Source organism: Theropithecus gelada, chromosome 6, assembly GCF_003255815.1.
Source record: "Theropithecus gelada isolate Dixy chromosome 6, Tgel_1.0, whole genome shotgun sequence".
In the NCBI taxonomy this organism is placed as follows: Eukaryota; Metazoa; Chordata; class Mammalia; order Primates; family Cercopithecidae; genus Theropithecus; species Theropithecus gelada.
The window spans coordinates 8,776,047-8,789,152 of record NC_037673.1 but is presented as its reverse complement, the minus strand read 5'-3'; the positions used below and the strand labels follow the sequence as shown (position 1 = coordinate 8,789,152).

The following is a 13,106-nucleotide window of genomic DNA, read 5'->3' as shown; positions in this document are numbered from 1 at the left end:
AATTTTTTTTTTTTTTTTTTTTTTTTTTTTTTTTTTGTATTTTTAGTAGAGATGGCGTTTCACCGTGTTAGCCAGGATGGTCTCAATCTCCTGACCTCGTGATCCGCCCGCCTGGGCCTCCCAAAGTGCTGGGATTATAGGTGTGAGCCACCGCGCCCGGCCTCTTTTTGGTTATTTATGGCTTAGCAGCCTTGAAAACAATGATCCCTGTACAGCACAACTGACTGTAGGACAAGTTGAAAGAAAAGAGCCTTACTGTAAGGAGTTAGATATTGAAGTGATACTATGAAATCAGGCCCCCAGTAACATTATATTTATTGTAGACCCAGAATCATTTGTGTGAGATTTATTTAGTATCAGAAAATGTACTGGGGAAGCATCAGTGATCTTTCATACATCTTCTGGCACTAAAATGTAAGCTGAAAAAAAGTTTTCTTTATTTATCCCGAAACTTCACAAGGGCAATGGAAGTGCATTTCTCTTTGTACCTATAAAAGGACTTTGCTGTTTTTAAAAAGTACAGTGTGTGAGGATACTAGACTAGTCTTTGAAATCACTTTGCTCCTCATAATTGAGTAAATCCCTTGAATGCCATAGTAATAGCATGGAGAAAGTCCTGAGGCAGAAACCAGATCTGGCCTCTGCCTGGCCCTGACACCAAGTGGTCCTTTTACCTGGGGCAATTCACTTTCTCTCCCTAGAGCTCAGCTGTCTCAACTGCAGAAAGAGGAATTGAGCCTGGTGGCCCTTAAGAGCTTGATGCTTTGCTTTGTTCTTCATTTCTGTTTTTCAGTCTCCTCTAATTGGGCAAAATCTCTTCCAAAAGAAAAAATACCAAGAGAAAAGGAAATAGATACTCATAGATGGGTCCTTGATACACAGTTTGATGAGAACAGTGATTGTTATATCTTGAGGCCATTTTTAGATATGCCTTAGCATCTTTGCACTGGTGATTCTACCTTATTCTCCCAACATGAAAGGACAGGCACCATTTATAGAGAAGGGGTCTTATACCCATAGTGAATAGCCTAGACAAGTGCCACCAAGCTGATGTGTTGCCATATTGGACAGAATTTATTGTGGGATAAATTCATGGAGGTTTGGTGGATCTACTTGGTGTTGCCACAGGGAAGGCTCTGAGACAGCATGACTCTGCGTGACGGCCACCAGCTGCTCTCTTGTCACAGATCACCATGACTTCTTCTGGGAGCCAGTGAACAGCCTAGATGCCTGGAGGCCCAGCAGGTGCAGCAGGAGCCACTTGCTTTACAAGCCTGCCTCCTCATCCTATTGTTCTCACTGACATTAACTCTCTCTTCTCCTCACACCACTGCTCACTGTAGTTCAGTGATTACACAAGCTCCTTGTTTCTTGGAGCGAATAAAAAGAGTCTGCTTTCATACAGTGTTTGATGTGAATAAACATATAACTTGAACAAATACCACCCAGCTGAAAAAAATGAGTAACAAAATAATAGTCATTCTTTTTAATTTTGTAAACTCTTGCTGTATTTAGAAGAGAAGGTATATGATGAAATACCAAGAGAAGGATAACTGAGGACTTAAAGATGTACATTTTATAAATGATGATCTTGTGAACTCCACCTAGGGTGGTGAGATAAAGCACAAAATTTAAATGCAGGTTGCAGCTATCTTTCAGAAGTTTTTTTCTAGTATAAGTATATCCCATGAATCTTTTTCAGGATAAGTATATCCCACATAACTTTTTAAATGACTGAGACCCATGCAATTTTTTGGTTTTTATTTGTTTGTTTGTTGAGACAGGGTCTCCCTCTGTTGCCCAGGCTGGAGTACAGTGGTGTAATCATGGTTCAATCTCAGGGTTCAATCAATCCTCCTATCTCAGCCTCCTGAGTAACTGGAACTATAGGTGTGCATCACCATACCCAGCTAATTTTTTATTTTTTATAGAGATGGATTTTCTCCAAGTTGCCCAGGCTAGTCTTGAACTCCTAGGCTCAAGTGATCTGCCTGCCTTGGTCTCCCAAAGTGCTGGGATTACAGGTGTTAGACAGTGCACCCAGCCCAATTATTTAAGTATATAGATGTGTCCCATCTAATATTTGGGAAATACTTATCATAAAATGTTATTTATTTTTTTGAAAGTCACATTTAACTGAGTTTCCTGTATTTTATTTGCTCAATCTGGCAACACTATCTCTAATTTGTCACTTATTCTCTTATTTCAAAACGGGCTGTGAACTGTATTTCTTATGATATCAAAGAAAAAGTAGAAAATGAATGATGGTGTTTCTCTGTGCATCAACTTCAGTCTTTTTTCTGAACTTACACATTTTATTCCTCCCATTTTCAGATACATATACAACTAGAGCTAATATTTGTTTTAAATGTTCATAATGTTGACTAAGGAAAATTTGAATACACATTTATAAAAGATAGTCTATATTTCCTTCAAAAGTAGATCATGGACTTGTCTTTTTTTCCATTTAAACAACAGTTTTATTTTAATTTGAGGTTTGAAATTTAACATATGAAAACTTGGAATTTAAAAGTACTTTTGATAAGTGTTAAACACCTGAAGTTTGAGAAATTAAGCTGATTTTTACTACTCCCTTTAAAAAAAGTTCAACATTGGGTTACTTAAATATATGGCTAGATTTATGTAAAATATACAATTAATGTTAATATATTATTTTGTATCTGACTTCAATACATTTTGTTTATTATACTTTAAGTTCTGGGATACATGTGCAGAGCATTCAGGTTTGTTACATAGGTATACACGTGCCATGGTGGTTTGCTGCACCCATCAACCCATCATCTATATTAGGTATTTCCCCTAATGCTATCCCTCCCCTAGCTACCCACCCCTCAACAGGCCCTGGTGTGTGATGTTCCCCTCCATGTGTCCATGTGTTCTCATTGTTCAATTTCCACTTATGAGTGAGAGCATGCAGTGTTTGGTTTTCTGTTCCTTTGTTAGTTTGCTGAGAATAATGATTAACCATGTCCCTGCAAAGGACATGAAGTCATCCTTTTTTTTTTTTTTTTTTTTTTGAGATGGAGTCTCACTCTGTCAGCAAGGCTGGAGTGCAGTGGCACGATCTCAGCTCACTGCAAGCTCTACCTCCCGGGTTCACGCCATTCGCCTGCCTCAGCCTCCCGAGTAGCTGGGACTATAAGCGCCCACCACCGTGCCCGGCTAATTTTTTGTATTTTCAGTAGAGACAGGGTTTCACCGTGGTCTCAATCTCCTGATCTTGTGATCTGCCTGCCTTGGCCTCCCAAAGTGCTGGGATTACAGGCATGAGCCACCACACCCAGCTGAACTCATCCTTTTTTATGACTGCATAGTATTCCATGGTGTATATGTGCCACATTTTCTCTATCCCGTCTATCACTGATGGATATTTGGGTTGGTGTCAAGTCTTTGGTATTGTGAATAGTGCCGCCATAAACATACGTGTGCACAGAGTTTAATCCTCCTGTGTCTCAATGGCTTTGAGTTCTCATTATGGTCTCACATTTTGGTATTGATATCTTGAAAACACAAAATGGGACTCATTTTCCTCTGACCACATAAAATTAGGTTGGATTTGTGCATAGTTCTTCTTTATTGATTCACCACAGAATACTAGTTTATCACAGAAAGACACTTCTAATTCAATTTCTCTGAAGAGTATCCTGCCATCCTTTCAGAAACAGATTTTTAAATAAACAACAGAGTTGCTTAACAACGCCGAGAGTTGTTGGCACTCTTGTCTTCTGAGCACACTTACCCGGAACTTCACTGCCTACTTTTAGAGTTATTTGTTAAAGCTGGTGTCACATTGCCTACATTTGAGAAGATTATTGAATATTTTTTAGTATTGTGAGTGGGAAGACATTTTCATAAAAACACACATGAATTTTGACCATAGCTAATTACATGACTTGACAAGTGAAAGTGTTCACTGTACCCATCACCCACAATATGTCCTCAAAGCCTGTTGGCTGTGATTCCTGCCACAGCAACTCTCCACTCACCCCACAGCCCACCTGCTGCTGCTGCTGCCTTTCTTGGCTCCTTGGGAAACACCTTTTGTTAGGCGGTGTGCTCTAAACTTCATAGAAACGTTTGGCAGTCACTCAGTGCGGTGTTCAGTTCTAGGGCATGAATTCTACGGAGCAGACAGGAGTTTCTCTGGCCTGTGATCCAGGAGCAGTTGACTTGGCCCCTTTCACCAGCATTAATTCACCTTTGAAAGGTTAACAGCTGAAAGAATAGGTTTAGAAAATGTCTGAATTATGTTTCCCTTCCTCCAGATGGAGGTCCTTCAGGGCAGGCTCTACCCATTGTGTCTGAGGGCAATTTGTTGTAGAATTCCCAAGCAAAGTGAGAAAGTTGTATTTTCTTTGTAAGAAGTTTCTTCAAAAAGTAAATGAACTACCTATATAGAATCTATTATTTACGGTGTAAAGGCTTCACCACATTCACAAATGGAGTTCTTGATTTCAGCCTTATTTCATAGTAACTGCAGAAAAGAAGCTTGAGATACAAGAGGCTGTCTGATTTTTGGGTGCTGAAGTGTAAAAAGAGCTCAACGGAATGTGAGACGGTAGTTCAAGACATAAGGCAGACAGCCAATACAGAGTGAAAGTCAGCATGGACTGTGGTGCCTCTGAAACTTGTAACGGAATCACACTTCACCTGTTTCCTTGGCAGGGCTTTCTGGGGATTTCCTGCGTGCTGGCAGATACTCTGCCCACACGGTCAACGGGGCTTGGTCAGCCTGGACGTCGTGGTCACAGTGCAGCCGTGACTGCAGCAGGGGCATTCGGAACCGGAAGCGTGTTTGCAACAACCCCGAACCCAAGTATGGGGGAATGCCTTGCCTCGGCCCATCTCTAGAATATCAGGAATGCAACATTTTGCCCTGCCCAGGTAAGTGGATTGTGTAATCAACAAAACATCTGAAAACTCAAGGGCCTTGGTGAGTCTTCTTATTTACCAGGCCTCACACAGCTCCCTGGCTTCATGTTTGAGATCTGTGTTCTTAATAAATGTCTTGGCTACACGTGGTTGCTCATGCTGGTAATCCCAGCACTTTGTGAGGCCAAAGAGGGGGAATCACTTGAGCCTACGAGCTCAAGCCTGGGCAATACAACCAGACCCCATCCCTATGAAAAATACAAAAATTAGCCAAGTATGACAGTGCACGCCTGTAGTCCCAGTTATTCTGGAGGCTGAGTTGGGAGGATTTCTGGAGTCCAGGAGATCAAGACTGCAGTGAGCCATGATCAGGCCACTGCACTGCACCCTGGGGAACAGAGCGAGACCCTGTCTCAAAAGTAAATCAACAAACAAACAAATAAAAAAATGTCTTGTGTGATGTCATCACCTGCTGGATTAGCCCAGAGTGGGAAAAGGAAAGAAAAAGAAACCTCTTCTCTCCAGCAGACCTGAAACCAAATCCTAAATCATTCCAAGCAATATTAAGACCCTTCTCTCAGCCCTCCTTTCAGACAGGCATGCAGCTTTAGTTGGCTGTATAGAAAGATCTGATAGGCCGGGTCACAGTGGGCCTTCCCTGGGCCCTGGGCACATTTGTCTGCAGGGGTTCCCCACTCCCTAATGCATTGGGTAAAGACAAATACCATCTAGGCTAGATTGTGTTCATGTTTTTTTCTTCTGATTGTAAACGGAATTAAAACTCTCCCATGAGCTACTCAAAGGATATGGACTCTAGTTGTTGTGTCTGATGGAAAAGCCGGCCTTTCTAATGTGGTCTGAAATATCCGGGGTCTTTGGAGTGACCATCAGCTCCTTCTGGAGGCTGATCCCTTCCCAGGCCACTGATGGACCCAGCCCTCCCCCACATGGCCTCCATGTACCATTACGTGGTCATCCAGGGTCATGGGTATCAAAGGTGTAACCCCTGGACCCTGGGCCTGCCAAGCCAGTTCTTGGTCCCCATGTCTTCTGTCACAAAGGTTCTACCTCATTAATTAAGCCCTCCAAAGATGCAAACTCTTCTCTCCTGTGGGCCTAGCAGAGCTGTTTGTCTTGGTCTTCTTCCTGAGGCCTGGCTTTTCCTTCCACTGAATTCCCAAGCAAGCACAGAGTCACGAAAATGAGCCGAAAGAGCCCCCACCCAGGGCTTTTGCTCTGACAATGCCCAAAACGCTCCTCCGTCTTTCCCTATAATATTCAAGCCCCTGTTTCTGCCTTCCTCTTGCCACAGCTCAGGGTCCCTAGCACCTAAAACACTTCCACCAGAGCTTCCCACTTCCTGCTGTCCTGTCCAGAACCCACGGAAAGTCTTTGGCCCACACATTATGGCCATCCCAAGGGCCGATCTGTGAGTGGGGAGGCTGCCTTGACTTCTGTGTGAAGCTCCATGAGGACAGGGACTCCTGGCATGGTCTCACTCATGGCAGCAACCTCAGCTCCCAGTAGGGGCCTGGCATATACTAGAAATACCCATCAGGGATTGTTTGTTAATAATGAGGAGACAAAGAGTTGATTAACTGATCTTTCTTCATTCATGTCATTTCTCAGGAAACATTTTTTAGTAACCGACTGTGCACTGTTTACAGGGTATACACAGATGCAGTGCTATGATCCAGGTCAGAAAGAAACTTAGAGTTTAGGGAGGATGCATCCTGGGAGCAGTGTCAACCCAATATGGTCGCTGGCTACTGAGTTTATGACAACCAGGTGCAGTGGCTCTATCCACCAAGGAGCCAGCCCCTTGGTGGATTTCGCCAAGGAGAAATCGTGGCAGCTACAGCAAGCAGGCTGCCCTTAAGCTGGGTCTTGAGGGACAGAAAGGAGCTGGTGAAATTGACAACCAGAGATGGGAAATTGGGAGGAAGGCTCATTCTGAAGCTGGATACAACATTTTTAAAGGCATAGAATATTAACATATTTCTAGTAGATAAAACTTTCTGAGTTCTTACATCAAAAAACTTGCTTGTAGCAGATATTCAATGACCATTCATTGGATTGGGTACGTGGATGGATGAATGGATAGATGAATAAACATGTATATAAAACTGAAAATAGATAGTTTCCAGATTTGTAGCTGAGGCTCCCGATAATGTTTCTGCTCCTATCAGCTGCCCGGCTCCTCCTAGGGTGTCCCTGCTTGATTTTCTCCAGCCTCAGGAGACTCGTCCTCTGCCCACCCAGCTTTCCCAGCCAAGCTGATGCTGAGAGGCTGGGAAAGGTCACTGAACTGTTCTTTCCCATAGCCCCAGTGGAAGGAGTCCTCCTCTGGGGGCTGAGAGGAATCCTGTGGGCGAGCTCGCTAGACTCAGGTCCATGCTATAAACTGGAACAGGGGCAGACGTCATGGGAATGTCAGGGTCCCTCCAGCCACCCTTGTCTCCCTGGGCTCCAGACCCTATCCTTGTTGCCATGGATAGGATGTGCAGATTCCTCCAGACACTTGGATGCTGTCCTAGTGCACAAGTACAAAGGGTCACCACTCATCTCAGAGACACTCTATTAACATGATCTGTTGGTTGCTCTCATTTTAGTTATTTGGTGGTCAAGCCAATACCATGTATACATAACTTTAATATGTTGAAATAACTCTGTCCTCATTTTCTTTTTAAAAGCCAAGATTCTGCAGAGTGTTGTGGAGTCATTCAGAGTGGCCCATGTCACTTTGCACTAGGCAGTGGGTGAGTCAGGGCTGAGTGGTGCTTCCCCTGCCTGGGAAATTCCTAAACGTATGACAAGGCATAACCCAGCAGGGAGGGTTGGAAGTGCTAGGGGTGTGAATGCTGAGCTGCATAGTCACCAGGAAGCCAGTTAGAGGCCAATTCCTGCCTCATTTAGGATACTCTCCACTGCGAATTTACTCCTTTTTAACCCTGTTGGGTTCATAGTGGATAATTACAAATGGACAGTGTATTTTATTTAAAAATATATTTTCTCATTAAAATTAAACATGAGAATAAATCGGCCAGGCACGGTGGCTCACACCTGTAATCCCAGCACTTTAGGAGGTTGAGTTGGGTAGATCACTTGTGGTCAGGAGTTTGAGACCAGCCTGGCCAACATGGTAAAACCTTATTCCTACTAAAAAGAAAAAATTAGCCTGGCACGGTGGCATGTACCTGTAATCCCAGCTACTTAGGAGACTGAGGCAGAAGAATTGCTTGAACCCAGGAGGTGGAGTATGCAGTGAGCTGAGATCATGCCACTGCACTGCAGCCTGGGTGACAGAGTGAGATTCTGTCTCAAAATAGAAATAAAATAAACCAGAGAATGTAAAAATACATTTTAAATTAATCAATGAAAAAATGTTACCTCTAAGACTAATGTGCATAATAAACTATAATAAGGTTTCTAAGTCAAGCCCATGCTGAAATGATCATTTTATTCACCTTCACCTACATAATTTACCCCAGCATTGAGAAATAGCTAATTATTTCTCCTTTACTCCTTTTCCTCAATGCATATTCGATTTAGCCTTAAAGACTCCAGACCTTGACCTACAAAGGTACAGACAGCAGATGTTTTTTTGTTGCTAAGTAATGTTCAGCTAAGAGGAAAGTAACCTCAGAGTTTGGCTTAGACCCCATAAAACCTAATGAAGTAAACACAAACTCTTTTCATCAGACTTAACTAAGATGGTTCTGTTTTGTATTTTGCAAAAATAATTCTATGGGGGAAGGAACACTAAATCTAATGGAGAGACAGACTCTTTGAATCAAAAGAATAATTCTGGCAGTTGTGTGTCCTGTAGACAAATCTCTTAGGCATCTCTGGTGTGCTCAGAACCCTCTCTTCCTTTTCATTCTTGGAGTCCTTGAGTCCATACTTTGAAGTGGAGCCAGGCAGGGGGCAGTGGGTGGAGGAAATTTCTTCTTAGAGATCCTTAGGAGCAGAGAGCATAGCCATCCTGCAGTGCAAACCTATGTAGTCCAGACCTCAGTATGCTGGAGAATCAATACCACATTTGCCCATGTCCTGAGAGACTGTGAGTGAAGGGCTTCACATCTCTGATCACACACAGGAAGCCTGTTGTGCAAACCTTAGTTATTTAGTTTTTACTTTGCTATTTAGATCTCTGGCAATTGTATATTGGTTACTGCCGTTGTTTTTCATCTTACTGTAGTGGGTGGAATATTTAGCTAGAATCTCTACAACAAGAATGTTATCTTCTTCTAGCAAGTCACTTCATGTATAAATTTCATTTTATCAAAAATAATTTCCTATAATTAATTGCTTTGATTCCTTGAAAGCACCATGGATCTGAGCCTGAGTTTGTTTGTCTGATCTTCCCATGAACCAGTGTTTCTTGAGCTAAATTAGGTGGTGATTCAAGCCATGAGGAGATTCCTATGTGATTTTTAGCAACATGGGAGGAGTTATGGGAAGCCATAACCTGTGCTTGTGTGTCGGGTTCTGTGCCCAGCCTGCCAGTGTTCCAGCCCCAGCTTCCCACTCACTTGCCTAGGACCTAACCTCTCTGTGCCTCAAGTCATTCATTTCTGGAACAACCCCCAGGGCAGTTGTGAGGATGGAGATGGAATAATTGAATGAGTTTATTATTTTAATTATTATTATTACTAATGTTATTTTTTTTAGTCCAGTAGAGTTCACATAGCAGGGGAAAAAAAATCTATTTTAGTGGCTTAGCCTCGCTCAGGCCCCTGACACGCTGTGCCTTGCACAGTGGCTTACATTTGTTTTGTTTTCTTGGCTCTGTAACTTTCTACTTCCCCACCAGGTTGTACAGGCTGCCTCACGGTGAAGACTATTTCATTAAGATTTGTATTCTGTAATATCTATTTTAGAAATGCTTTGACCTTTCTAATATGAACTGTTAGTACAATAATCAATGTCCTACATCACGGCTCCATGATGTAGGCTGAAACCTGTAACCTCAGGACAGGATCGAGAGGACAGAAAGCAAGCACCGCATTAGGATTGGTCTGGGGATGTAGGGCAATTGCAGACTAAGCAACTCCCGGACAGAGTGAGGACGCGGTTCCAGGCCTCCTTTGAGTTCCCTCTGTACTACAAACATCCATTTCCCCAGTTATTTGACTGTTGAAATTGGTGGAGGTAGAGTGTGATCTTGCGATTTGAACTCCCAAGTGGGAATGTTTCAGCAACTGAATCTGTTCCAAATGCTCTCTTAAACGATTATTCAAACAACAACTCCATTCTCTCTGTTTAACAATCCTGTGCCAGGAGAATTTACCATGATACCAGATGGACAGTTGGTGCGTGTGTGGGAGAGGATTTATTAGACTAGATCACATACACATTGGCATACATGTTAGTAGAAATGTGGACAGGAATAAATGCTGTTTGAAATATCACAGGGTATATTATGTACATCAACTTCCTGGTGTGAGATCATTAGATGTTGCATGATTATGAAACCGTTGAAATGAGCCCATTTCGTCTCTGTTTTTATTTTTGTTTTTGCTGTGGTAAGAACACTCAACATAAAATCTACCTACACTCTTAACAGGCTTTTGAATGCACAATACGGTATTGTTAAGTATAGGTATACAACGACGTATAGTAGATCTCTAGCTCTTACTCATTTTCAATAACTGGAAGTTTATGCCAGCTATACAGCAGTTCTCCACTTCCCTCTTCCCCTAGTCCCTGGCAACCACCATTTTACTCACTGCTTCTATGAGTTGGACTATTTTAGATACCTGATCTAAGTGGAATGACATATTATTTGTCTTTCTGTGTCTGACTTGTTTCACATAGCATAATGTCCTCCCCTAGGTTCATCCATGTTGTTGCATCTGGCAGGATCTCATTTTTTAAGGTTGAATAATATTTCATTGTATGTACCTCCCACATTTGCTTTATCTATTCATCTCTTGATGGACATTTAGGTTGTTTTGAAATCTTGGTTATTGTGAGAAATGCTGCAGTGAACATGGGAATGCAGATGTCTCTCAGAGATCCTAATTTCAGTTTTTTGGATATATACCCAGAAGTGAGATTGCTAGATCTTACAGTAATTCTATTTTTATCTATTTTTTATTTTATTTTGTGATGGTGTTTCATTCTGTCACCCAGGCTGGAGTACACTGGCGCCATCTCAGCTCACTGCAACCTCCACCTCACAGGTTCCTGCGATTCTGCTACCTCAGCCTCCTGAGTAGTGAGGATGACAGACGTGCACCATCACGCCCAGCTAATTTTTGTATTTTTAGTAGAGACAGGGCTTCACCATGTTGGCCAGGCTGGTCTCGAACTCCTGGCCTCAGGTGATCCACCTGTCTTGGCCTCTCAAAATGTTGGGATTACAGGTGTGAGTCACCACACCTGGCCTCTGTTTTTAATTTTTTGAGGACCCTCCACATTGTTTTCCAAGGCAGCTGCACCATTGTACATTCCCTCCAACAGTGTACAAGGGCGCAATTTCTCCACGTCCTTGCCAACACTGATCTTTTGTTTTTTGGATAATAGCCATTCTGGCAGGTATGAGGTGATGGTCATTGTGGTTTTGATTTGCATTTCCCTGTTGATTCATGATGCTGAGCATCTTTTCATATACTTGTCGGCCATTCATCTGCAGGTTCATCATGCCATACAGAGCTCTCCAGAACACATGGTTGGTTGTACATCAGTCCCTGACACAATCTAGGGTACACATTAGAATCTTCTGAGCCCTGAGCTGCCTTGTGCGCATTTAGACAGCCAAGATCTAAGACACTTGCCGTTACTATAAGTCACAAGGACTTATTTTTGCCTTGGTGCATGGGTATGCAAGGGTACTCCCTGGAGGCCAAGCTCCAATTTAGGTTGCAAACAGAAAAAAACTGTCAGCAAGTGCTTCCTTCAGTGAGGATAGATATGGGTAGAGTTTTTGAAAATTCGAAAGTTCTAGGAAAACACATGCCTGCCTTTTATATTGCTGATATTACAGCCAGTATCAAATACTTGATCAGTTCCTCTAACTGTCTGACATACCATATAACTTTTAGGGAAAATACTGTTGAATTCTGCAGGTTTGTGTAAACTAATGAATCACAAAATTTCCAATTAGATTGCAAACTTATTTCTAAATTGGGTTTAAATATTTTTCTTTTTACTTTCTGCAAATTAGAATATTGTCATAAAGATGATATTTTTTGCTCTGATTTCTCAAAAATGCTTTCTTTTTACCTTTGCCAATATCTAAAAAGAAGCATTACACCATAATGATGTAATATATCATGACAGCCGTATTAAAATACAATCTAAGTTATTCTAGCTAAAACAATCTTATGCCCTGAATGATTTTGGCATCCTCTGTCATAGTTGCTCCTGTTTCTTTGTGTAGGCTACAAAGAACTTTAAAATATGACACTCTTTACATATAGCAATAGTGAGTCTCTCCTCAGCTTTTTAATTGAGTTGGCCGTGGTTATGATTGGTGCTTAACTCGTGATTAGGATCTAACACCTTGTTTGACAAAATCCTGTAGCTTTGTCCTGGGACTCAGCAATAATAGGGAAGGTATGACTAGCAGGAGAGAGGCACAGTCAGGAGTTAGCTAAAGAGAAAATCATATTTGACATTGTCACAAGCCCAAGCCAACATGAGGTCTTGGTTTTAGCAAGATCAGCTAATAAAGGACTGAGTCTTAAAGTCTCCTAGATTCAGGTGGGCCACCTGACCGCAGCATTTGGCAGGCCAGTCTACAGGTACCAAGAGCCCAGTCTAAAGAATTCAAGAGGCTAACTTGAGCAGGCAGAGACATGTGCTGGGTTATGAGCTGTCATGGAAATGGTTAGTCAAGGAACCAGTTCGGCCTAATGTTCACATTGTAAAACTGCACCCTTAATAGCTAACCCGACATATGGCTGCAGATTTTCAGATTCCTCTCTGTAGTGATTTAAACATAGTGTCAAGTCTGTGTGGATGTACTTAATTTGGTCACTTTGTGCCTGAATTTACCGAGCATTCTTCAGTTGCCTTCCTCATGGGACCCGTTAGCTTTTCTCTATTCCACTGTCAAGGAGTAAACCATACTCCAATTAGTAAAGGAGCTTGTGACTTGAGCTACTTACCTTGGCTTTAAGTCTTGTCTAGCTAGTTAGATGGCAAAAGTGAGAGCTGGCTGGGGCTTTACATCAATAACCGTACAAGGTGGTTCATGGTTGTTC

General features: G+C 42.2%; 1 protein-coding gene across 1 annotated transcript in view; it reads left to right on the top strand.

The window, feature by feature from the left end:
- The window catches only part of SEMA5A (semaphorin 5A), a 517,335-nt gene that overhangs the window by 483,882 nt on the left and 20,347 nt on the right, over positions 1-13,106 (top strand). The window contains exon 18 of the mRNA XM_025388084.1: positions 4,687-4,905. Coding sequence (XP_025243869.1) covers positions 4,687-4,905 — 219 coding nt within the window. The remainder of the gene's footprint in view (positions 1-4,686; positions 4,906-13,106) is intronic.